Source organism: Polyodon spathula, chromosome 30, assembly GCF_017654505.1.
Source record: "Polyodon spathula isolate WHYD16114869_AA chromosome 30, ASM1765450v1, whole genome shotgun sequence".
Taxonomy (NCBI): Eukaryota; Metazoa; Chordata; class Actinopteri; order Acipenseriformes; family Polyodontidae; genus Polyodon; species Polyodon spathula.
Genome location: NC_054563.1, coordinates 6,496,667 through 6,524,259, shown reverse-complemented (window position 1 = coordinate 6,524,259; position 27,593 = coordinate 6,496,667). Strand labels below are relative to the sequence as shown.

At 38.7% G+C, this 27,593-nt stretch overlaps 1 protein-coding gene across 2 annotated transcripts; it reads left to right on the top strand.

The window, feature by feature from the left end:
• On the top strand, window positions 1–27,270 carry gdpd4a (glycerophosphodiester phosphodiesterase domain containing 4a). Of its 2 annotated transcripts, none has more exons than XM_041232816.1 (16): window positions 1–306; window positions 8,359–8,635; window positions 9,247–9,350; window positions 10,012–10,105; window positions 11,211–11,270; window positions 12,459–12,557; window positions 12,984–13,077; window positions 18,014–18,159; window positions 18,563–18,645; window positions 19,575–19,725; window positions 20,201–20,425; window positions 20,637–20,794; window positions 22,402–22,549; window positions 25,478–25,560; window positions 25,805–25,884; window positions 26,490–27,270. In XM_041232816.1, exons 2-16 carry the CDS (start codon window positions 8,453–8,455, stop codon window positions 26,600–26,602), a joined length of 1,821 nt encoding a protein of 606 aa, XP_041088750.1. In that variant the 5' UTR covers window positions 1–306; window positions 8,359–8,452; the 3' UTR covers window positions 26,603–27,270. The 2 variants fall into 2 exon arrangements, with proteins under 2 accessions (XP_041088750.1, XP_041088749.1); XM_041232815.1 differs by lacking the exon at window positions 1–306 and adding an exon at window positions 4,830–4,973.
• The last annotated feature ends 323 nt before the right edge of the window (window positions 27,271–27,593 follow it).

Genomic DNA, 27,593 nt, shown 5'->3' with positions numbered 1-27,593 from the left:
GGAAAGTTCGTACTGTAACCTAGTACAAGGTTCAGTCTTGATTTCAATTCTGTGCCCGAGTCACTGCGCCTTTAAAAGAGGGCTGTACTCGTAACAGGTGGAGTATACAGCAGTATCTTTTCTCTATACTCGCTGTACCTGCAATCTCGTGTTTACTACTGTGCTGGCTGCAAGCAAGCAAGCGTCGCTAAAGGAACAGAGATTTACAGGGGCTGCTCAACAAGGCGGGTTTAAAGCGTTGATCTAGACACGGCTGAATTTGAAAAAACAAAACAAATAAAAAAAAAAAAACATCGGCATACAGACGTAAGTTTTTATTAATTCTGTGTGTTTTGGTTTGTTTCTATTAGACAACGCTGCAGTAATCTCTGCTTTATTGAAGCACGCGTAGGATGCGTTAAGGAAAACTAAAATGAAATCGTTAAACTACAATGACGTATATTGTTATCTGGAAGATGTATTACCTCATGGACTTTGACAACCTTTGGTTGTGTATTGCTTTATTTTACATTTAAATTAAACCCAAATGTGAAACTGTTTGTAAACCATTTTGAGGTTTGGGTGCTGAACTTGCTAACCCTGGGCAGCACGCATTTGGTATTTAATCGATGAAGTACACTATTTTAACATTTTAATCCTCGACTGCTGTAAAATATCATTTTCTTCCAAGTAATATGCCCGGTGGTTTCGATTTCTTATGTAATGTGATGTTGAAATACTTAATATACTACACAACTACGGGCTCAGTATGAGACCATTGTGAACCATAGAGAACTATTCCAGTTCAGTGACAATATTTTTTAGCACAGACACAGACTCTAATATTACATTTTTTTAATACATGTGGAATGCTTTGGATAGATCGAATATAATATTTCCGTATGTATGTCACATTTACATGTATATGGAGGGACACTGGTTGTCTTTATGTAAATTCACATTTTTCCACACATTTGTCTACATTTTATTTTGAATTTACAGCCATCAGGCTTGTTAGTGCTTGTAGCTGTGAACACTAAACTGCAGTTTCCAGATTCTTAATATAAATTGTCAAGCGCCTTTAACAATTAAGATATTTAAATGACGATTGTTTTCAGTGTATCTTGTGATAAGCAGCAATGAATAACCGTAAAAGCAAGCCAGCTTTAGTACAAAGATTCATTGTTTTCATTTTTTCAGGGGACTAAACCGTTTCCACAAGGGAACAATTGCATAAACCATTTTATAGGAAACCTGTGTACTAGTTGGTTCCTATTTGCTTATGTCACATGATTGCTTTCCTTTTTCATAAACACCAATGCATATCACCTTGTGTCTGCCTTTATAATGCTGTTAGTAGGTTGTTGTTTTACAAACACTATTAAGAGCAAAGCTGGTGAATAATGCTGCCCTGAATACTTTTTTTTGTTGCCATAAACCCTGGTTCAATACTCCAAAGATCCCCTTTTCACAAGTTTGAGGTGAGAAGCTTTACTCTTCGATCCTGCCTTTCGAACACAGTCCTTAACACTGCCTAGTGTAATAGTGTTCATGTCTGAATCTCTTCATGTTGAACATCATTGTACATAACTGAGAAGTATAATTTCCTCTAACAGGCTAGAACTGTACGAACCTGTTGTCCCCACGTCCACATCAACTGACAGTATATAGGATTACAGAGTTGGAGCAACACACAGATCTAGTGGCTGCCCTCCTGAGACTCTGGGTAGTCTATGAGCGTTTTGGTCGGTGCTGTCATTTCTACACCAGGACCACAATAGCGTGCAAGAATAAAGTTGTATGTGATAGTGTGGCATGTGCTCTGGAGGGTAAAGTGATCCCCAGAGCCCTATCTAAAGTGTTTTGCACACAAAAGAACAGCAAACAAAAAAGGAATGAAAGAAGCCGGATTGTAATCAAAGCACAGTTTTTGTTTGTCTGTCAAGATTATCAAGTAAAATGTGTGACAGCCTGTAGTATTATATTATCTGCCTGGTGTCCCAGGGTTCTGTTGTGTATGCAGTCTGTCTGTAACGGCTTGTGGTCCTAATCTAAGATACTCTGTATGGTGACTGATAAATATATTCCTGCTGACTTGTAAGAGATAGATACCGTAAGGAGCTATATATCCACACAGTCTTTCATTCCCCTTCTTCACACCTCCACACAGGACAGGGCTGCAGGCTGATATTGCAAGCAGTATGAGCTAATGAAACAGGGGGAAGCGTCTCTAGAACATACTGTCCCTGTACTGTAAAAACTGGCCAATGTTCATCGCCAGAAACCGCAGTTCTATCAGGTGTTCCTCAGGGGTCAGTTCTGGGGCTGATTCTGTTTAGCATATTTACGCTTCCGTTGGGTAAAATTTTTCACAAGTACGGTGTTCATTTTCACTGCTATGCTGACGATACTGAAATTTATATGCGCACTACCCCTTATTTGGAGTCAGCCTTATCTTCTTTAACATTCTGCTTGAATGACATTGAGAATTGGATGCAGCAAAATTTCTTTCAGTTGAACCCTGATAAGACCGAGCTAATCCTGGTTGGCTGCTCATATGTGCTTCGTAAGTTTTAAACTGGTTATTGATGGATTTGAGACCCCGCCTAGCACATGTGTAACATTAAGATGTCTTTTTTCCATGTGCATTTTATTGCTTGCATTCACCCTTGTCTTACTGAGCCAGCTGCCAAGAAGCTTATACATGCCTTTGTTTTTTCAATGCTTTGCTCGCTGGTGTTTCAAAAAACATTCTTAACAAGATGCAGTATGTCTAGAACTCAACGGCCCGCATTCTAGCTAAAACAAATTCTTATGAGCACATCACACCAGTTTTAGCTTCCCTGCATTGGCTTCCAGTGGAGTTCAGAGTGAAGTTTAAAATCCTACTATTCACTTTTAAGGCTCTGCATGGGTTAGCACCAAGCTACATCTGTGACCTTCTTTCACCATGTACTCCTATGCGTAGCCTTCGATCTTTAGACTCTAGCCTGCTATCAGTACCTAGAACTAAGCAGTGTTCTTGTGGTGACCGAGTGTTTCCTGTATAGCACCTAGGCTGTGGAATGACCTTCTGAAGGTCACAAGGGACAGTGATATTGTTAATATTTTTAAATCTAAACTGAAAACCTGCTTTTATACTTTGGCTTTTGTTGTCTGACCGGTTATGTGTAGTTATTGTTTTTCTTGTTTTATTGGACATTTATGTCATCATTTATTTCATTATTTTTTTATATAATGTAAATGTCATTGTTTAAATTGCTTTTTTTTTTCCTTGTGAAATGCCCTGAGATGTGTACATGAAAGGCGCTATGTAAAATAAAGATTATTATTATTATTATTGTTAGTAGTAGTAGTAGTAGTACCAATGCCCCTTATTCTGTCATGCTGGGGATGCATGGCCCTGGTAATAGAGAGAGTGTCACTTGGTTTGTTTTTTGCAAAAAAATCTGTACAGTCTTCTAATCTGTACTTATTGGCCTATTTTATTTAAATACAACCATTGTTTTTTTATTATTATTCTGGAGCTTGTCTCTCCAGTATCAACCCTTTGAAAAAATAAAATAAATACAGATAAGGGTTTGGTAACAAAATAAATATTACCCAGATTAGATATAATTCTTATTAGATTGGACATATCGATCTCCTAGTGTACCATGAAATAAGGAAATGATGAAATAATAAATGTGGAGTACGAGGCGTGCACATTAATGTTGCTGGCAACATTCTTTATTATTCCTGCAAATGAAGAGGAAACATCCAACTCTGTGTCTTATTTAAACTTGGCAAGTTCAAGATTTATTTATTTTTTTTGCACCACATTGCTGATAATTAACTCAACAGTGTATTTTCATCCAACGTCCTTTGGAAATGTTTCAATCTTTTCATGCATGGAATATTGAAGATCGCTGAAAAAAAATTATTTTGGACACATAATAAAAATGTATTTCATTTTTTTGTCTCCGTTGGTTTATATGGGGGGTGGGGGTGGGGGGGGTGGCTGTCTTGCATTTGCATCTTCCATATGTACCCATGTAGAGATTAGAAGGAAGTTTTTTTTTTTTTTTTTTTTTCTGTCCCCATATCAAGTTGCCATGCATTAAAGCAGGGGTCTCCCAATCCTGGTCCTGGAGGACCAGTGTCCCTCCTGGTTTTTGTTCCAACTGTACTCTAAATTACTTAATTGGACCAATTAAGCTTCTAATATGCACTTAAATAATTTAGGGTACACTTGCAACAAAAACCAGGAGAGACACCGGTCCCCCAGGACCGCTGCATTAAAGGGTTAAGAGCCTAACCAATGTTTTATTTGATTTCTTATTTTACCTGAAGGAGTTGCAGTGGGGCCAGGTTACACTCTGGTGTACAAACTGTATATAGAGAGTGAAGCCATGTTTGAGAGGTGATAGTTTGTATCAGATGGAAATAACGTCACATTAAGATTAACTGCACTGTTTAAAGTATATTATTAAAAAAAAAAAAAAAAAAAAACAGTAGGGTGCTGGGTAAGATACAAGCTTTTTGTCACCCATTGAAGTCTGGTAGGCCAGCACTGTCAGCCCACTTGTGGGTATCAGCTAGTATCCAGATTGTCCTCAATCAGCTTGTCTCACTCTGACACTGGAGAGCAAGGGCCAGGCCTGGGAAAGACCACTATTTTTACACTAATCTGTCACCCTAATTGTGTCTAACTGGTTCAGGCAAGGCAACTTTAATCTCTCCATGTCAAACAGCTTCAGTGAAACCAAACAGAGTAGGTTGTCTCTCCTTGGTCGCTTCGTACACCCTTTTATCCCTTCGTCACCCTCAATCCCAAGGTACAGACGTCAGTTCTGCCCTGGCCGTGGCATTCTGAGACCTCACACATTTTTCATGCAAGTCAAGCCTGCGTCAGACTCACAAGGGGCAGACAGTGGAAGGTTGTACTAGCAGAGTTGAAGAATAGCAGTGTTCTGTTCCTCGGAGGGCCTTCGCTGACAAAACCTCCCAGCAAAGTAAACATTTTCTTGGAGCTATATCTCTCTTTGTGTGTATGTCTTTTGAATTAACATGAAGCTGGAATATCATATCTTGTAATGGCTTTTTTGTTGTTGTTTTTTGTGTGTGTGTTGGCAGTTGGAAAAGTGGATTGGTGGTTGTGAGAAAGAGAGCAATATATCGTTTGGTAACATGATAAACAATGGTCCGAAATCCTTTCGAGGTCCAGTGGAATAGCTATCAATTCTATGATGTTTCATTCGAATTCAATTAAATGTTGGCTAATTTTATGGTTAGCAGTAAATATACTTTTTACAGAGCACATTTTCATATATATTGTACTATACACAGTGAGCCATATATTTTGGCTTGTGTTGTCAGCTTAAAATGCACAGTTCTAATCCAAATTTCCCAGTTCTGATGTGTTGAAAATATGAAATTGCTTTGGTGCCAAGGGAGTGGCTGCAGACTGTCACTTTAGTTCAGAATTTCCATTGTTTTAAGTGTAAACCACAACATATCACACTAGAGCAGCATAGCAGGCATGAAGCACAATAAGTAGAACAATCTCTATCGGTGTGTTACACAGCCAGCAGAAACTTGCAGAATGTATCTAGGTCTGATAGAAGTGTCTAGGGAGTTCGAGGAAAAAGGTGTTCTATTTTTAAACCAAACGGAGTTGCATATAGGGTGTCAAGATATCACTATCTGACAAATGATAAAGTTGCATGCTGGCTCTGGTAACAAAACTAGTTCATCTTGCAGTTTCTAGGAAGAAGGTGGGGGGGGGGGAACGGGGAACAGTCATGCTAAAAAATTGTATTGGTGTTGGCTGCATTCTGTTTTATTAATCAGAGTCTCTAGACTTGCTCCACAGCCTCTATTCTCAAGTATGGGTCACAGAGGCTTTTACACCCCTTCCTCCCTTGTACTTTAGTGTTCATAACAATGTAACGGTCAAGGAGCTAAAAGATCATTTTTGGCACCATCTTAGTTCCGTGATTTATTTTTATTTTTTTTCATCATCGCATTCATTTTCAAGCATTAGCAAGTCAACTTTAAAAGCTTTTGCACAAGTGGACTTTTTTTCCAAATGGAAATGAATTGTTAATGTTACACTCAAACTCCTTCTTCGTGATGTGAATGTAGTTATAAACACAATGACATCATAGGATAGCTGATTCTTCTCACAACTATGACTGTGCATTGTGACATTTCCATTGCCAATCTGCATAGGCAACATTATCTATTTGTTGACTGGGTGCGCATTTATGTTTCCTACCTTCGTACATACCAGCTGCTTCACGGCATATCTTACTTTGGCTCTCTTGGAAGGTTGTATAATATGCCTTGCTCAGCATATGGCTAATTAAAATGCAGTAGGTTATTAATTGAAAGAACAATTCCTAAATTGTCGTTCCAACACTGTGGCCCATTGTTTTTTAGCATCTCTGTTCAGTAAATTGCTCATGAGATCAAGTTACTGGAGACTATCTGCTGGTTTATGCAGTGAGTTCCTGTCAGGACCGTCGACCTGTAATAGTTTTATTCCTATCCGAACAGTAATTTCATGTATGCTCTTGTACAGTTTAATTAACTTTGTAGGTTATTAGAAAAGGTGTCATGTGGAGACTGTGGATCTATGAACCATATCGCAGTCACCTAGGCCAGGGCATGAACAATCACACAATCAAGCATCCAGTATTTCATGCACTTGATTTTTCTGAATAATTCTGTTTCAGGCACGTATAAATATATAAATAAATACATCATCACGACATTGTGATGTATTAAAAAAATAAAAAGCAGTCTGCTGCTGGTGTTTTGATCCACGTGCAGTCTTTTGTTGTGGCTTCTTTTTATTGTTTTGTCTTTGGATTTGCTCCCCTGCTTGCGCACAGCATCTTGGAAGGGATCACTGTGAAAGGCACTATAAATACATAATCTCATTGCGGCTGTTCTTGTCTGTAAATCTTTCTACAATCAGCTTAAAGCTAGACAGTCAGCATCGCCCATCTCTACCAATGAACAAGTCTATCAATCTGCATACTGTGACTTCATTTGTTCACGAGGATCAGCAGAGTTGTTCGCATGCAATTGTTCAATAAACAGATTGGAAGGTGCCTGTTTGCTGATTTAGTGGACAGATAAACACCACTGACTCCAGCAATGCCCTCCTGAGTCAATAAAGCAGATAGACGACTTGCCTGGGTTGGCAACAGGTTGTTGAATGTTTTTCATCATTACTTATTTAGCCAGAGACTCAGTTTATAATTGGTGTGCTTCTTGTGACAGATACAAATGACAGTAAATCCAATTACCAACTGGAATGTAAAAGCATAACAACAATTACATTGAGTAAAATTATACAATCATTTACAAGGCTGTGAATGGTAGTAAAATAAAATACAGCTAAAAAATAAAACATTGCATTTCAAACATAGAGGAGTGTAATAGTCAAAGAATTTCTACTTTTAATCTATTCAAGTCTAAAATGAATTGTCAAATAAAATAAAAAACTACATATTTCAATTAATCAAAAAACTTTTTTAGGTAATGTAATAACAATTGTTCTTATATTTTTCAAAGTCATTTAGAATTATTCCCTTATATGACTCTTGTCTCAATCCAAACCGTATTATAACCATTATTAACTATTAAATTATTATAAACTGAGAAAATTACAGATTATGAATTACTGTTGCTAGGTAACGTAAAGCATTTTTGTTTGACTCTTTTTCTGTTGAATATACTTGATGTCTGTCTTCATCTCTGGTTTCACTTCAAAAACAATGCTGTGCTTGCAAACTAAATCTCTCCCCTCGCGTCTCCCTTAGCAACCAGATCTCTAGAGTTTTGCCGCAGCAGTGTGTGGGGTATGTTTTGGGACCTCATTAGTTCTAGCTGGCACATTAAATCAACGTGTTACCATTAGGCTCTCTCCATTGTCCATTTTGGGGCTTATGCTCTCTGTTGGCCTGTGCAATCTGTTGACATTGGTTTAGAACAGGTATCCAGGGCCTAAATGCACACACAAAGTGACAAGGCCGCCTTCTGTTACATCCCAAAACATACCCTGAGTTGCCTAACCTACCTTTTAGTCTAATGTTGATTTGTTTTTAGATTTACCATGTTACTGTTTTTCTGCCCTGCCCTGTTGTAGTCTGTTTCTGGGACACGTCAAGGGTGTGTTACTGTATCAGATCCCTATGGAAGGAATGTTTTGCTCTTGCCAAAGTTTTCTCTCTATATTTAATCTTTAATCCAGATATTTCCCAAAGCAACTAGTGAGTCCAGTAAAAAGTGAGAGTTATTTCAGATTCGACTCTTAACTAATGTCTGTCGTGGTGTTTTTTTTTAGTGTATTTATAATGTGGTTGACTTCTTTTTTTATTATTACAGAACCTGTGTGGCATCCTTGACGTCAGCGTGATCGTGTTACCCCTGTGTCTTTCAACCCAGTTACCTGGTGAGGATGGTTTGACCAGGCTGACCAATGGGCCGATCTCCTACTACCCTGACCAAGCTGAAGCTGGGAAAGCTGAAGGTCGTGCGGTGCCAGTTATTGCAGCGCTATGAGCACCAGCCCTTCATCTCCTGCCTGGCCGGCCTCTATGGCTGCCAATGGAAGAGGTACCAGAGGGCAAGAGCCCAGCCTGGGGAGTGCTGCTGCAACAGAGTAAGGGTCTCTCTCCTCTTTCTTTCGTTCTCTCTTGTTCAGAGTGTTTGAGTCATTCCATGTGTTAACTGAAATTACCTGTCTATGTCTATTCAAGTCAAGTCTATGCATTGAATAGTTTTTGATATATACATTTTTGATCCATTGTTGCATTGCATCCAGTACACTGGACAATCAGTGAAGTGGCTCAGAAAGTGTATTTGCTTGGATTTATTTGGTTAATGATAATTATGTTATTTTATGTGTTGTCTATTTTAAAACATTATTTATTTGGTTTTTTTGGACAACAAAAGTGGATAAGAAAAAAAATTCCCAGAGAGGAATTATTTTTCAATCAATTTTGATCACAAGTTATGGTTTTCATGCCTGCAAAATAGAGTTAAACCCAGAATATAGTAAAACAGATCTGTCACAATGCACTATACCAATACTTTGCATCTATTAAAAAAGATATTGCTTAATCATTATAGAAACCACCACAGGCTGAATTCTTTCTCACGTACAATATAATGCAGTTGTACACATAGATAGATTAAGAAGCATGTTCTGTACAAAGACCTATCAAACCCCTTGTCTTGAACATGCACTGTTTTTCATCCTTTCTCCCCTAGCTGGAGTGCTGCAGTTTTGGAATCCTGATACTTGCTTTTTGCCTTTCTCTGGTGTTTTTATATTTCTGGAGTGAAGCACAGAATGACTACAATGATTTTGACTGGTGAGTCTGACATTCAAATCTGCTGCTTTAACCACAGCAGTCCTTAATTTCTCTTAGGTGGAAAAGAAAAGGGAGGTTGTGAGTTAGAAATACATATAAGAGACAGTACATGCTTGTGCCAGTTGCTTTATTGTGCCGTGACACAACTGTTTTGGATTCTGATCAGAAGAAAATGTTCTTGTCTCTGATCCTCATCCTTTATTAAATAAAATGCCATTGATGCCCTGAGTTTCGGGACTAGACAGGGAATTGAGAATGACATTAAGTTGCTGGCGTAGAAATGACCTTGGCTTAGCTGTTGTCAGAGTGGATGTTATATTAAATGCAAAACGATTTTTACATGGAGGAAAAGGCCTTGTTGTCTCTATTTGGCTGATTTGCTCCCTTCGCCCCCCTCCTTTCTGCTTATCTCTTCTGTTGGTTCAATGGCCTTCTCTAACCTGATTATCACTGGTCTTTACAAATGATCTAATCAAAATACGGCCTCTCAAAACTCACTCAGACCTCTTTCCAATGTGTTTATTATATTGCGATGATGTTAAAAATATAGATGTAATGAGATGCATTGTTTAGCTTAATCAAAATTCTAGATATCTCTCTTGAGATTTCTGATTTGCTTCTGCATTAAGTGTGATCAGCGGTTCCTCTTTCATCTTTCAAGGTTTAACTATGAGAGTTTGGGTTATTGGTTCCCATGGTCGATGGTATTGCTCGTTGTAGCAGCGGTATTATTCACCTATGTTGCTCTGTTGCTGGTAAGTAGAGCATACTTCTATAGCCTATGCAGTAAGAAAGAAAAAAAAACTTGTTCTCATTATGACTATTCCTTGAAGAAAGATTCTCTCCACGAGATGACATTCTTCTGGAGATTAAATAAATGATGTGTGTGCCTTAATAATGCTCAATATAGCAAAATAACAGCCTGCTTTTCCATCCCTGCCCCAGTGCAATATTGCTCAAACCTCAGTGAAGTCTTATGCAGTTTTTAGATGGTGGAAAAAAGCCAAGAAGACTTTGCTGAGGCTTAACCTCATTAAAACTGCTTTACAAAGTGCTGATATTCTTAATCTTAATTGGCTTTAGACTTCTGCGTAGAGGAGCACACTGTAGAAAGGCATGCCACTCTCCCAGTTGTTTAGTATTTGTTGTAGAGGTAAGAGACAGAACTAGATTCATCATGGTCTTCATACCAAAGCACTGTTTTTAGCATTTTATGTGAAAGAAACCGTCAGTGTCATAAAACTATGAAACGTGGGAACACTTGTGAGTCAGTTGAATCGTACAAAATGCTCTGCAGTTTGTACAGACTACCACACATCTCTGCAATAAATGATTATTTGTTATAGCTTGAGAATTAGTCACGCTTATTTTTTATACCTGCAATTTTGACCATGATAAAGGTTTAGGAACTGATAATTCTCACAATTAAATAACGATCAAAGTGTCATACAGTTGACTAAATGTGCCAGTAAATGACTGATGAGGGTAAGGAAGTTCACAAATAAGAAAATCCCAGTTTAACAGGAACAGCTTTAGTAAACACTGGGGATGCCAGTTTTAGGACCACCTCACTTTTTATGGTATAGCACATTACCTTTTTATGAGGAAAGAACTAAAGAATACATTGGGCACAATCAGCCCCATAGAAATCCACATATCAGTATGGCAAAGCACAACAAATGCATAGTATAAACATGGAAAAATGCACAACATATTTGCTGTGTTAAACTTGCACTGTGTAAGGGAAATCTTGGAAATAAAATATTATACACATTTACAAGGTTAAGGTAGTGGAAGATTGCTGTTTTATGCAGTGTAAAAGACTTACCTGTGGATTAAAACCATCTTCTTGTTTCACAGGTACTGGCGGTCTGTTTACTGTCAGAAGGCCAGCGCTTGTATTTGCATTGGAGCCACAAGGTTTGTATCTTTTCTGGGACATGCTCCATCCTCCAACTCTTTAGTTCTCACTGTGGCCCAAACATATTGACGCCTCAAATTCTCATTTCTAAGCTGTTCTGATTTGTTTTATAATGGGTTTTATTTATGTTTTTACAACAAAGATAAGACACAAAATAAGGACAAACGCGTTGACTGTTGTGCATAACTTGTCATAACAGTGACGGTCCTTGCATATCAAAGGTGGGCCACACTTGTTATCCAGTGAATATGTGTGCAGTTTGCAAAAGGGTCTATATAATGTTGTATAAAAACAAATACTGCTTAATATATGTGGCATGTTTAGTACAGTGCATCCAGTGCACAGAAAGATGCAGCTGACCCTTTTAAAGCTGATGAGGCTAATGTGTTTAAGAAGATTCAAGCTTGAACCTTACGTGTTTTAGAAAGCAGTGCAATACATGGCTGGTGCTAAATTAAAACAGTCTTTAATCAACAGACAGAGGTTTATAACATGAGCCCCATGATAGCATAAAGCCAGAGAGAAACAATCGTTTCTCCAATCAGACGTCTGAAAGTGAAAGTATGAAGGTTTTGTTGCATTTTTAGGCCATCTTTGGTCGTTGTTATTGGTTCCTTCTCATACACAGTAATTCTATGTATCAACCTTTTGTTACCTGATATAGAGGCATGGTAGAGGCCGTTTACATGTAATTGCACGCTATTCTCACCATTGTAGGAGCCATTGTTACCGTTCTTACAATGTGATTACATGGTTATGTGTGCCCCATAGTGTATCGGGCAGTGTTGTGATACACTGCTCTCACGGATTCTGTCCTGAGCCCGGCTCTTCTGCGTTGTGGTTAAGACGTTCACTTGTGGTGTGCAGGGTTGCTGGTTCCTGCCCAGCCTCCGCCCTGTTACACCACCGAAATAAATGTCAGCTTTGAGAAATGCCAAATGGCATAAATAATGCAGGTCAACTTTAACAGCAATAAGTTTTTTTTTAATCTTTATTACTGCTTGGAATGTTGCCGTTCAAGATAGCTGTTGACTGAAGTGCATTATCATGATTCATACACGTGAACTGATGTGCTGTAGTGTCATTACATGGATCGGGTAACCAACTGCATGGAGTACATTTAGTTAAGGTGGCCACGTGATGTGCATCGATTGATTCAAAGCTAATATTAAACTTCTTCTTTGCAGATTGGCATTCTGGTGACTCTAGTGTTCTCCATAGTGGCCATTACAGTTTTGTCAGACTTGTGGAGTAAAGAATGGACAACTCTTCTCCTTTCTTTCCAGGTATGTAATGTTCAGTGAGCTTGTACAGTGAGAGATGGAGTGAGTCACCTAAAACTTGACATGCTCATTCCTAAACCCAGTGGAGGAGGAGGGCATCACTGGCACTGTCTTACGTTGTAGGAAGTTCTGCTGAACAGACATGATGTGACAGCTTGACTTCCTGTGACCGCATGATGCCATATATGGTTCCCACCAGCTTTTCTTTTTTATTGAAAGGAGAACATTTCACATAAATGTAACAAAACTCTAGTTTTATTATTTCCCATGGTTTACTTGCCAAATGTTCTTGTTCTGTGTCACATACTTTTGATTGACCTGGTCTTGAAATTGCTTTTTTAGTGTTTCTTCTGTTGTGTCTAAAGTCTCCTAGTCTTGGTCACATGCTTCCACAACATATTGTTCCTGCAATTTTTTCTAATCCCCTAGGTGACCGCACCTTACCTACACTTGGGTGGAGTGGCTGCAGTGACACTGCTGTCCTGGCCAGTCGCCTTACACTTCTCTAGAATGAATAAGAAAGGCAAGTATTAATAGGCAGTGCCACATTACAATTACCTTTGCACAATTCCCCACACAATAAATGCTTTCTGCTCCACTTTTTAGTTATGTAACAGCCAGCTGCTGAAAACTGCACATACAAATTTGTTTTTTCATATGATACAGTTGAGGCTCACGGCTCCTTTTATGTCCTTTTTTGGTTTTGTTTTTAGCCCAGAGAAATTATTTGTTCCTGCCAGATGCCATGTAGTTGCTCCGTGAACAAATTATAACTCCAGCATTTGGCTTGGTTACAGCTGCACGATGTTAGACGTGCTTCCTAGCATGTGTCTAGAACAAGCACTCATGCACATCTTGGCTTACTGTTAAAAATAGTGTTTATTGCTAATGTGGAATAGCCGTTAGGATTCTAAAAGATTATTAAAAAAAAAAAACTTCCATAGGAAAAATGCTCATCTATAAATACAATATTGAAGCTACGAGTTTCATGAAAATGAGGGTTGCATCTAGGTATCCAGTGGGAGTGTGGCATTACTATGTGATTACAAGGACTGACAAGCACCACACATCCCCAGATTAGAATAGCTTCAATAGTGCTGAAGAATATCCTTAACCAGTTTAATCACAGTTGGAGCTGTTCCCTAGAGATATGTAAAAATGTAAGTGCGGCATATGTTATGTATGTGCACAGGCCTCCACTATACAGTTTACCTGGTATAGATCCTGTGGGTATAGCTTTTATAACGGTATCCTCTTTAATGATTCTGAGTTCCAGCCTTGAGAAAGGAAAGGGCCTCACACTGATTACAAGACCCAACTCGCAGACTCTGCAGCACCTGGTGTTCCTGGAGACCTCCTAGTCAAGAACATTCTGAGGCCCGACCTTGCATAGCTTTAAGATACGATAAGGTCTGAGTGGCTAAAGGCAGTTTTTTTTGTATGTTATCAATATGTCCTTGCAAGAATTTTAATGGATCATTTTCCTAGTGCGCCAAATTGGCCCCTGCCAATAAATATCTGATTTAATGCTTCCTAACACTAAAAACCTATTCACCAGCTGCAGAGTTACTGTTAAATTGTGCTGCAGGATTCAGCCTAAAGTTCCAGGTTATAAGTGAAATGAAATTGCTTAAGAGACTGGAATTATTAGTGTTATATTACAGAGCTGATGTATTGCAGTATGCTGTTACTTATCATCCCATTTTAAACTGCAGTGACCCTCTGTGACTGAACTAGAATGAGTTGTCTTTTGTTTATTTCTGTCTTGCATAGCCGGAGGACCCATTTCCTTGGCAACAGCTTGGGTAAATGTTTTGGGAGTAATAGTCAGATGTTTAGTTAATCAGTTTTTGTAAAAAATAAAAAAACGATTAACTATTCTTTTTTTATTTTATTTTATTTTTGGCTAAAATAGCTTTGTTATGCCAGTTTATAATTTGAAAATTTTCACAGATTTCATGTAAGTGTGCTTAAACCTGGTACGAACAGCTGTCCAGCTGCACACTCAAATAATTTACCACCATGTTAAGTTTGAGCCATTTTTTTGTAAAGAAAAACAGACTCCCAATGCATAACTAGCAAGAAACAACAAAAAGTCAGTTATTTATTTGAAGCTTTTTAACATGAGCATTTTCATTTCTTGTTTGATTTAAAAAAAAAAAAAAAAAAAAAAAATTGGCACTGATTGAAATGCTTTGTGAATGTGCTTTGAAAGCTTTTGACACGGGTGTTTATTTCTCATTTTGTAACTTGGAAATGGCATTTTTTTTTGGCTAAAATTGAGTCACTTTGGAGTTAAAAAAAAAAACCCAGAAAATCGCCTGTAACTTCAGAACGACTTGGCTGTTTCTGTGTTCTATTTCGTACATTTGGATCTACTTTTTTATGATACCAGAAGCTCTAATGTCGTATGTAGATCCGTGACTGGGTATGTGCGTGTTTATTAACGTACAGTACTAGTTTTAAATGTAACGTTGTGCTTATGTGAGCCATTAAGGTTCCCATTTTTGTACCACTTAAACTCTGTTTATGTAAACTGTAGACTACAGCAGCTATGGAGAGAGGTGCCCTGAACAGCTGCTGTGTGCCTTGCCCTATATAGCTCTCAGTGCAGGGAGGTGTTAGCTCTGTTGCAGTGTTCTGCAGTATGGTCAAAACATTTGGATCAGGGAAGTCAGCCTCGGGGGGGTCTGTTTGACACCAAAACCAAACAAATGCTTGTAGCTCTAGGAAGTACTGACTCTGCGTGATACACAAGAAGGATATTTAATTGAAAACTGAATGAAAATGCTGTGTTGGCCATTGTCAGTTTCAGAGCTACCTGTAAGCTGTGTATTATATTAGCCAAGATAGTAAAAATCACCCCCAAGTGAAACGAAATTAAACCGGTTTAATAAACTCTATGCTATCCTCATGTTTCATGATCTTCACAAGGTAATGCTACTTCCACTGATGCTTATCCCTGGGTGTGATTCATTGACCCACTTAGTAACACCACTACATACAATAAAGAACTACAGGGGGAAACTGTGAAAGTCCAGGGTTATCAAGATATGCAGATTTTTAGATCATTGAAATAAACACCAGGGCTAAAAAAATCAGAAGTAAAATCCAAGACAGTACAAACAAGAGCAAGACAGAAACCAGCAGAAGAGTAAATCTGGGGAAAAGGCCTTATTCCTGTTTTCATGAATGCTGTTAGACTTTGTTGTTTCTATGCCAACACAGTTTCTAATGCCTTTAGGAGATGATGTTTTAATCCTCAGAACATCACCCTTCTTTATTATTATTATTCATTTGAGAGGCTTCTCTCTGGTAATCTAATTCGACTCTTTCTGGAAGGCCACACAACTAACCTGCATTGTTTATATTGTTTTGATTAGCTGCTTGTATTTCTATAGTCCTTTTTAAATTAATTCCAATTGAAAACCTGTTCAATAAATACACTTCTCTGTGTTTACAATTCCGCAGTGATGATTGTGGACTCTAAAGGACTTTAGAAAAAGATTCTAAAGTTAATAATGAAAATAGTTAATCTACAAGAAGAAGGTTGCAGTATATTTCCTGAAAAAAAAAAAAAAAAAAAACATCCTCACAACTACCCATAGACAATAGAAATTAATTATTTATATTCTTGGCAGGGCAAGTGTTTGTTACTGTATCTGGCTTGGAAAGAGAGGGGTTGGTGTTGATTATTATGAGAACAGCTGTCTGTAATAATTAAACTTCTGAACAACAGGTTTTTTGATACAAAGATTGACACTGCCAATCAGTCACAATAACACCTATGTTATAGAATATGCTGTATGCGCTGTTTCAGAAAATGGGTTACGAGTTATTAAGATTTTAATGTGACAAAGGAAAGAAGGCATCTGCTTTAATAGTGAAAGAGTTTTTACTGCATTTTCCAAATCGTTTTTTGCACAATTTCCTTCTGAAACAACTTAAAACGGCTCACAAGCACCAGTGAAATGTCTGAGGAGTTTGTGCTAACAACATTTTTTGATTCTAGCCTCCTGTACCTGCCGTACTTGTTAAATCAGTGCTTTGATTTGAATAGGCTGTGCTGGGAGGTATTTAACCCTGAGCGATGATTATTGTGTGAAGCTGCTGAGACTGGACCAGGAGGTCTAGGCAGGGCAATAATTCAGTACATAAAATGGCTTTCTGGAAAAACCAAGACCCATGACTGTCAGTCTGCGAGGCCTGAATTAGAAAGTGTGTATTTGTTTCAAATCACAAGGTCAGCGTCATTACTGTTGTTTACCAATTTGCGTTCCCCTTGAATGCTAAAAGAGGCAATTGTGCTTCATGGGTTGTGTGTTAAAAAGCAGGCCAATGTTTGACGAATAGTTTTATGATGTTTTTATCCTAGATAGCATCAGTTGGAACGAAATTTAATTACTGTAGCTGGTCCAGGTGATACAAGAGCAAGGTGTTTTTTTTTTTTTTTTTTTTTTTGTCTTGCTCCTGTTTGTACTTTTTGGTTCAGAGTTTAAAAAGTCAGTTGTGTGTGTTTATTTGAGCACAGATAGTTCTAATGAGATTGTTGGAGTCACAACATTGCAACAGCCTCCAGGCATTTCTAGTTTATTTATCTATAACATGATTTGTGGGTTCAGTCCAGTCCTCAGCCTCAAGGCTGGCTTGGGGATATTTACTCTGGTCTTGGCCTTGGCCTTGACCATGGTCTTGAGTCCCTGGCCTTGGCTTTCCTTAGTCCAAAGACATTTACAAATTTTCTCAGATCCTTTTTATTTGCCTACACTGAATGATGGCATTAATGTTTGCTCTTGGCTATCTCCGATGAGTCTGCAGAAATACCCAGGGTAATCAATACATTTGCTGAGTGTTGCTACAGAACTAGCACGTACCCTAACCACACTTTGAAATAGCAGTACTATGATAGGATAGACTCTTTATTAAAGTAAGAGTAAGGGATAAGCTAAATACAGACATGCTCTATCAGGTTATAGTTACAGTCGGAGTAAACAGTTAGCAGTAAACCACGGCTTTTCAACAGAACATAATATACAGTACTGTATAGTCGGATAGCGAGAAATACCATCTGCTTTAACGTGCTTATCTCTACTTTATCATGATTTTAATATGCAAAAGTGTGACTTTCCATCATCTCGTGTAATTATTGAAAAGGCACTTCTTTTTCCTGGAGTTTGGGCTACTTATTTGCAGTGACATTATATGTCTGTTTTAATACTGGCTTGCAGTATGTTTGAGGTTGTCTGGCATAAAAGGTTAAAAGGGTTGCCTTTGATCAGCTGTGCATTGCTTTCCTCTTTCATTATAGTACAGAGAAGGAGGGCAGTTGCTGATATTGCTGTTAAAGTGCAGCAGAAAGTACACGATACAAGAGGCTCTTTGTTCAATGCATTAGACAATCCCCCAGTATGTTTCATGTTTTGTAATAGGTGCTGATGAAGAATATCATTGTGTTTCAGTCCGCCAGGTGCTGATTATGGGGGTGTACCTGATGGTCCTCTTTACCCTCTACCTGGTGCCCCTGGGCATGTACTCCCCCTGCATCAAAGAAGAGGGAACCCTGGGACCAGCGCCAGCCCTCATTGGACACAGAGGAGCACCAATGGTAGGGCTAAACGGCTACATATTGTGCTGGGTGTGGCCTCTTTTGGAAAGGTGTTCTGAAAGCTATCTGAACCCTGTTCCGGTGAATGCACCTGATATTTTCTTCTACTGTTTTTTTTTTTTTTTAAATAGCCAATTTTAAAAACAATGTATTCATGCAAACATGATGGCGTATCAATCAAGCAATCAATCTTTATTTTATATAGCGTCTTTCATAGTGGAACACCAATACTTACAATTGAAAAAATATATATCCTATACTCAACAACAAGGGGAATTTGGAGAAGCTGAAGAAAAAGTGCAAAGATATTCAGGTGTTATTATTCCCGTGTTACATTTCTTTACAATCCCCTAAAAAAAGCCTTCATTACTTAAGGAAGATTCCATTTTTTTTTTTTAAAAAGCTTGCACCAGAAAATACGAGAATGTCGTTTGCGAAAGCCATTGAATTTGGAGGAGAAGGTTTGGAGACCGACGTCACCATCAGGTTAGTAGGGAGTGTTACCCCTGTATTATGTAGCTTATAGTGTCAGCGTCAACTTCATGTCATATTTTCAGCAATAATAAAATATCAGTAAATAGTAAAGTATCTGCATAGTGTTCCTGCTGTGATAATGTGAAGCACCTTTCTAAAAATCCTTTGTGAAGAAATTAAAAGGTACACAGCGTTGCAGTGCTCCTTTCGTAGACATAGCCTCTGCTGAAATGGGTAATAGTCCTTGTCCTTGTTGTGTGGTCCGCTTTGACTGATCAGCTGAGTCCCCATTAAGCCTTAGCCCTAACCACTGTAGCACAGGGTCAGGGTTCATAACAGACTACAATCACATGGAAAGCAGACCAGCATATTATTTTTTACATTAAATAGCTATTTGGGTATAGTGGGGACATCAAATGTTTGTCAGACTTATTTTTACTTATATCTAGAAAACCGTGTGATGAAACTTAGTCAGGATATTCTTTAAGTCATTGAGAATAACAGAGTCTGTAAGGAGGGGTATATCTGTCTGTAAGTGACACACACAGCCTCACCTACAAACAGCTTTTAGAAAAACATGCTCAAGTAACTAGTTGTAAGGGGCAGTTTCAGCAATTTCTCCCATATAAAGAGTTAAAGCAACAGTGCCAAAGTAGTCTCTATTTAATGAACTGTGCTACATATTATTCATCTTCAATATTGCGAATATTATATGTTTTTTGTATTAGATTAATTGGATTACAGCCCCTTCTAATAAGTTGATTAGAAAGACAAACTCGCTCAATAAGGGCCTCATTACCTCACAAGCCAAAAATACTTTACCTAAAAGTAACTGTAAACATGAGAGTGGCACACTTGCAAAGCATTGCCAATCAGCTGGCTACACATTGCATTGAAGGGTGCAATGTGTCACATGAAAAGTGGGTTTTTCTTTCCATTAGTTATGATGGAGTGCCATTCCTGATGCATGACCGGGATCTGAAGAGAACCACTAATGTCCACGAGGTGTTTCCAAACAGGACGACGGAGCTGGCCTCCATGTTCACCCTGGGAGAACTGGAGATGCTCAACGCTGGGGAGTGGTTCATTTCGGTAAGTAGAAGGGCTTTTGCATTTACTGTAGTACACATTAATTAAATATTAAGTAAGGTATTTCAGCAAGCGGTATTGGCAAATATATTCACTGGGGTACCATGGAAAGCAAGGACCATAACATTACACAAGTTTACCTGTGCACTACCTAGGATAACTCCTGCTATTGCAGTCCCAAGGTGCCCTGGTCCTACAAGCTTGCTGCACTGCCTTACCATTGTTACCCTGTGTCTCATAGGGGGTAGTGCAGTACATTTTAGTACCTGTTGGCACACACACAGACCATTTGCTACCTCCCGATGTAATGAAATTGGTCTGACTGGAAAAATAAGAATATCCCCTTAATCTTTAAATCACACGTTATTTCATGTAATTATATTTAAATAGCTTGCGTCTTAAATTAAGTGCAGTCGAATAGGAATTTTTTCAGAAAAGAGTTGGCGGTAATTGTATTTCTTTTTTTTTCTCTCTATAGGGCGACCCCTTTGGAACGAAAGCCTTGCTCTCTGTCAAGGATCAAAGGAAAGCGGAGAACCAGTCCATTATGAACCTGAGTGACTTCCTTAACCAGGCTGCCACCCACCACAGACTGGTGATATTCAATCTGTGCCGGCCTCCCCAAGACCATCCCTACAGAGACTCCTGGATCAGCAGGACCCTGGAGGTCATCAGCAATGAGTCCAGCATTGACCCCAGTCTGGTACGTCAAGCTTTCAATGACAAAATAAAAGGTGGTATAGAAATATTAGAAAACCGGTTTTAGTTCTAGAACTAAAACCGTTTTTTATTCCATCTTCAAAATTTAATACGAGATGTTAGTGCTTTTTAAACCGGGGCCTTATGCTTTTGGCCTAGTCAGCCAGCAAAAACCTGTGAATTTTTTATAACCTCCAGTCCTCAATCATTTACAGGTTCTGTGGCTACCCAATGTGGAGAGGTCCCTGGTTCAGGATCTCATTCCTGGGATGCAGCACACATCTGAAGAACAGGCCCCCGTTGAGGAACTGCAGAAGAACCACATAGTCAAGCTGAACCTCCACTACAGTCAAATGTCTGCCAAACAAGTCAGGTACAGTACTTCACCATCCAGCAGTTTCAAATATTTCCATACGGCATGTTTGCATTTAGGTTTGCAAATGCATTATGAAAATAGGTTGCAGTAAACCAGACATGTAAATTGGAGCTACGAGTGGATGTCCCCTTTTTTCCCCTTAAAGATATTAATACAGTAGTTCCTGCTCTAAGAAATTAATATAAAAACAGGTAATTAATTTGTCCAGAACTAAGTGCTCTGGGAACATCAACACTACAAATAGAATCTGTTGTGAAGAGAATAATATATTACAGAATAATACATTTACAGGTGACACAGCTGTGGTCACCATTGACCATCTCCATGCGCGCGGCTTCTGCAATGAACATGCTTTTCATTGTTCAATTTAAATTTATAAAAAAACAAGCAGTAGTTAAAAAAAACACTCAGAATTTGCATCACTTTGCAACTGCATGCATGTTTTCAACAAGGTCATTCAAAATCAGCTGCAAAGACATTATGCTTTGATCGGTATCTGAAGCCAGGGATATAGATCAGGCCCTGGCTTCAGATTCAGATACTGATCAACGTATAATGTCTTTGCAGCTGCTTTTGAAAGACCCTGTTGAAAACGCTTGCTGCAAGCTGCATGTATGCAGTTGCAAAGTGATGCAAATTCTGTGTGATCTTAATTTCAGAAACCTCAGCAGATGAGAGAACAGTGTTTTTCGTGGTTTGTTTTTAAAGGTGGTTTGATGCACACACACAGCAGCCCAAACTCTGTACGTTGATGTGTTTTTGCATATTGAATATTTTGTAAGAGGGCTTACAAACAATATAATGCCGGTAGTTAACAATATCAAAAAAAGTGTAAGAGAAGTAACAGTGGTACAGAACAATATCTCCCTCTCTGACTCCTCAGTGTAGTGTTAAATGAAACCTGAAAGATAGATTGATGGCTTGTGTGTGTGTGTGTGTATATGTGTGTGTGTACCCTTGTGTAGGAGAATTTACATGAGGTTGTTAATGAACGCACTCAGGGCTATTATGTTCTTCACAATACTGCAAAACAGGAAAGCAACAGAACGCATTAAAGCTCTAGTAAGCCCTCAGGATTTATCTGCATCATCAGTGTCTTCATGGCCTTCCACCAGGGGCCTCAGACAAGGTTCTCCTCTTTATGACTCAGCATTTCATTATGCCAGGCTTGGCTGAAGTTAAATATACACAGGATTAAAAGACATGCCAATGTTTTGACAGTTTTTCCATGTGTTTGGTTAATGTTTGGTTAATTAGTTTTTTATAGTTCAGTTGTGTATGTCAACAGATAATTAAGAAAACCAAATTAAATAATAATTTAAAAAAACATGTCATGGTAAATCCACAGTACTTTAAAAAGCTCCCTCCTTGTGACCAGTGCCATATAAAAATCTGCTTACCATTAAGAACACTCTTTCAATTTGGAGGCAATGTAAAAATGTGTCTCTTTGTGGGGATTTTACTGTATAAGTATGGGACAATGCAAAATGAAGACCTAATTGAAGCAAGCCTGCCCATCTTTAATGGAACGACAACACATTTCTTTCTTTTGTTTTAAAACAAACACATTTCTTATTCTGTTTTCTTGTTTCATATTTTCATAGTAAATATGCTGCTGCCAATATCACCACAAACCTGTATGTGGTTAGTCAGCCCTGGCTGTATTCTTTAGCCTGGTGTTCAGGTGCTCACTCTGTCACCACCAATGCAGTTCACATCCTCAAGAACCTAAGTCAACCACTGTTTCTCATGGTGAGTAGCATCAATACTGAATTTCATAACTTGCATGTATTTTGTGATTCTCTAGGTGTGGTCTGATCACGGGTGTCGCGCAAAAAGAATGAAACCTTTTTATGAAAGCTGCCACCGCCACAGCAAAACCTTATATATCAGAAACGGTTTGAGATACTGACTTCTATGACCTCACAAGGCTGCCACATTGAGAGCATTTGACTTTTACATTTTCTTCTCTACTGAGACTGTATACGTTAAGTTATTGTCTTATAACCCAGTAGCATTCTTTGATATTCTCTCTGGTGTTGTCCAGACAGTACAAATAACAATTTCAGTGTTTTCAACCTTTGGATATATCAATCGTACGTTATATTGCTACTTTACTTCATGTTTAGAAAGCATTCAGTCTGAAATGACATAACCCTTCAATGAGATTAAGCTTTTGTTTTTGTTTACAATAAACTCCTGGAAGACCTGGAGCCATATGGTAACCCTGGGCAACGCTGGAGACAGAAAGAATTCTTAACTATTAATGAACAGAGCAGAGATACAGTAGTACACACTGTGGCAATGGGAGCTTCCCTTCAAATACCTGCTAACATCCGCTGCAGGGCCCACGCTCTCTGAGGGGGAGAGAGCAGTTGGGATTCCTGACTAATATTTTTGAGTGTATGAATAGGGCCCAATATTTCTTCGGAGTTGTATTCCATGAAACACTGTTATGTCAGGTATAAAGAACTATCACATGTCTGATTTGTCCCAAGATTCAATACCTCTAATAAGATTGTAGGCCACACACACACACACACACACACACACTATAGTTGCTCACACTGACTCCAGGAACATCCCTAAGAGCATGACCCAAATGAGGAACATTATAAATATTTGAATATGCATTAGAATTTTTTAATTTATTTTACCCTTCAGTAGTTTCAAGTACAATCTTTTTAAAATCTCATGTGTTTAATGGGTGATTCTGGTTGGGTTCCTCCTTATTGTTCAGGAATTAATTTAAAGACACACTCACTGGGGAGATCAGCTGTAGTGACAAATAAACCACTGTGTGATCAGTTGTAAGAGGGTGTGGTGTTTCAGACTCATGTGGGAATTCCTGACAAGTGAACTTTGGATTCTCAGAGCCATGGCTTGCTAATTGCAAGTGGGAGTTGGATAATGTAAAACCCTAAACTTGAAACAGCCATCTGTCTTGTTAATCCATTATACATTGTGCCCTCTGAAATTCCTTGAGTAATCATTTACAATACTCACAATAAAAAAGATGTGTATTTAGATGTCTGTTTAGCTATGAGTCGTATTCACACATCTTTAACATGCGAGTGGCAGGGTAGCTGGACTGTCAAGGCTGGCTAGCACCGGGAATAGCAGACACAGGAGGACGAAAATTTCAGACTTTCCACACACTAATATTTGAAGATGTCAGTGTTGTGTAAAGAGTGTTTTTCCATAGTCTGTATTTCTGAATAAAATACAGTTTGATATTCATAAACTGTTCTAGAGAGCTGTAGGAGAGTTTCATCAATATCAAACCTCATTTTATCCATTCAACAGACAAAACCCATTTCAATCCTGGTACTTCGGTTTTATCGGTCAACCACAGTACCTCAGCCCTCATGCTGTGCCTTTCCTCTGTGGTACCGGGTATCACAAGGCACCACAGACTAGATGACGGATTTATTAAATAATCTGGCATTTCAGAAGTGGTACACCGCCGCTTCAGAATTGTCAGCTTTGGGTTGACCATATTGGAGGAATTGGGCTAACTCATATGTAGGTTAATGTTCTTTTAGTATGTACCTGCAAATTTGACTGCACAGCCTCTGAGCCACAATGCATCGGCACCACTGGGTTTCAGTGAGCTGATTAAAACAGAATTGAATCTGGTTTTGAGTCCTACTGATCCTCGTTTATGTGCTGGAGAGAATTTGATGACCACTCCACTGTTTGCCGTTTTTAAGAGCCTCCTGATAGAATCCCTAATAGCTCTGATGGCTACTGGTTGCCCAGCAATGGCTAAAATTGTTTTATGTGCGGACAGTGAAAATCCCTTAAGATTCAGCCTAGTCAGAGTTAGGAATAAAGATCTGTTCCAAAACTGGAGAAGCAGGTTTGTGTGGAACGGAATCGCTTTGGAGGAACTTATTATGATGAAGATGAGGTAACAAGTAATGAAATGGGGTCTTAACAATGTCAGCACTGTTCCATAACTGGATTCACTGACCAGAACTTTTCTAACTACAATTCTAGCTACACAAAACAGTAAACCCATTTGGAAGTACTTTGAGTGGCTTTCATGGCTAACAAGGTTGTCAATAGACATGGTGGATGTTGGGCTGGTTTTATAAGGCTGGATACAGGGTAGGGAGGGAACATGTCCTATCTCCTGGTCATTCATGTAGTATATTTAAAGTATTTATTTTCATATATCACTTTCAAAACAGAAGCTTATCCCTTACCCTTCCACCTTTTGAACCTGCTTCCTTTTCATTTTCGTGGTCAGATAAAATGGCACCCAATCTGACCATGATTCATAAGGGCCCCTTCCTAAGAACTTCTAAGGCCTCCTCTAGAAATTGCTGCTAGTTTACAGTATATGCAACTGCTGTGCATATATATATATATATATATATATATATATATATATATATATATATATATATATATATATATATATAGGTGCATAAAGTCCCTACCCTCCAGATACCCTTCCTAATCAGCTAATCACCATGGATGTTTTATTTTAATTGGTCCCAACTGATTTAAAACAAGTTCATTTTTAAATTAAACAGAATCACTGAATCACCAAGGTTGTGGTCTAAAAGTCAGAGTCTGTGATAATGATATGATGGGCAGATTCAGCAAACAGATGTGTTTAAAATATTTGAGAGATATGTGTTTAAACCTAACCGTGTTTTTACTTTACAGACTCCTCATGAATACAACCTGATGTGGATTCTGACAGACGTGGTGTCTGCATTTCTCATTCTAGTTGTATTTGTATTCCATTGGTGAGTATTGCAAAAATCTACCTGAAACAAACTATGAGACTGCCAAGAAATATTATGGCTTATTCACATGATCTTTTTTTGAAGAACTGTGCATGGTATTTTTGAGATATTGTTATTTATTTATTCAATCCAATTTATCAAGGTCTTCATAGGAAATTAATAAACATTGTGTAGAAGTTCTGGTTCCTATTGCTGACTAGAAAGAGTATGATATGTAACTAAGCATTCTTAACCTTTCTTCCAGGTGGAGAGAGAGGGGGTTACCCTGCTGTTCAGGCAGTAGACAAACTCGTGAAAATGGTCCATACAGCAAGTTCAGGACTGGTACGTATTAAAAAAAAACCCCAATAAAACGAAAAACATATAACAACAGGAAGCTGTACTTGTAGGAATTATTGAATTGTTTTGTTTCTGAACCATTCCTTTAAAAAAAAAAAAACTGCTATGGGTAAGTAACTTTAACAATTGCTGAAAACCTTGCCTTCAAGAAAGTGGTATTTCACAGTACAGCAAGCTATGCTAAAAATACAGAATATGCTGCTGTTAAGACCCTCCCTGTTCTTGTCACTGCCCCCTCCCCAGTTTGTAATCATACAAGTCATTTCAGGAACATTTATTACAGTGGTAATTTTTACCCAAGTCCAATGTATAGCTGGGGCACATTGACAGGAGCAGATCCAGAACTGAAGTAGTGGTGTCATTCTTGTTAGGCTGCTGTTGCCTTTTTCTATCAAGTATTCAACAACGTCATGTACTCATTCAGCAGCATACTGTCCAGTGGCCAAATGCCCAAATGGACCATTTTGTGAAAGGCACTCTGGCCACCTGTGTGGAAAGACCCTGGGTCCCTTGAGTGGTCGTTCAAAGCAGGCCTGACTGTATGAATTTCCTGTGTATTGACACACTGCTCCCTCTTTGTGCCCTTGCAGAGCTTAGCGATGTGTGGTCCATCTCCAGCGTCGATGTTCCAGGTGAGGTCCGGAGCCTCCACACCACCCCCAACCTGTCCACCATCTCTGAGGTCCACGAGCCCCCAGTCTGAGACCACCGGCCTGCCCAAGACCTTCGGAACAGGACCGAAGTGGCCACACATGGAGAGGCAGGGGAACGCAACTTCAAACCCGACAGCAGGGTTTGGATTCACCCCAAAAACAACTTCATTACCATGCTTCTCCACATCACTTGCTTCATGCCTGTCTTTTGAGGACCCATCAATAGACAATTTGTGACTTCTTTGGGCCTTGCAAAGCTGGTCAGGTACGATGTGGGGTGGGAGGGTCATTTTTATCCTCCTTCATCCCAGTGTGCTTTTAAATGGATGCTTGAATTCTCCTAAATCACCTATGGTAAGTTTTTAGGTGCAGGGACCTAGAATCTATTTATGTGGAGATATTTTCTAGGACACAGTACCTGATAACCCTATGTGTGATTTATTGGGAGTGAAGAGGATACGCATATGTATTCACAACAGCTGATATCTAAGGCTGTAACTACTTGCCAGTGAATGCAGCCCTAATCTCTAAAGATCTGTATGCAGGATTTAATTTCTAGGGATATCCTGCCCAATGTATAGGAGAAGCAGAATTGGAACTCTTCTTTTTAAATAGTCCCATTGAATCTAGTGTCCACAACAGATACAAGACCTAATTTTAATGTTTAATCCAAAAGAAAGACCTTCCACAGGACAGCCCCTCCTCTTAATACTATTTTTTAACATAGAAGCCACCAGCAAAGCTTACTGCAGCTCCCATCCAAATTCCAGCCAGACAAAATCCTAATGGGAACACGGAAAGCAAGGCTAGGAAAATAAAATAACATGCAGCACACCATTATGCAATATTCTATAACAATGCCAAAATTACTGGGGTTCCCCAATGATAGATATGGATGTTTACAATGTATAGTATTTTCAGGCACATACACTATTATACCACATTTTTGTTTCTCGTAAGGACAAATCAAGTAAAGCCAGAAACCTACTGGACAAATTAAAAAATATTTAATATGTGAGACAGTTTTTGAGGTCATGTCCC

What these genes read in the sequence shown, in the direction of transcription:
- gdpd4a (XM_041232816.1), top strand. Translation starts at nt 8,453, where the DNA reads ATGGGCCGATCTCCTACTACCCTGACCAAGCTGAAGCTGGGAAAGCTG. An exon ending in CTCTTCTCCTTTCTTTCCAG is followed by an intron (nt 12,558 to 12,983) that starts GTATGTAATGTT and finishes CTAATCCCCTAG; the next exon opens with GTGACCGCACCTTACCTACA. An exon ending in ATGTCTGCCAAACAAGTCAG is followed by an intron (nt 20,795 to 22,401) that starts GTACAGTACTTC and finishes ATATTTTCATAG; the next exon opens with TAAATATGCTGCTGCCAATA.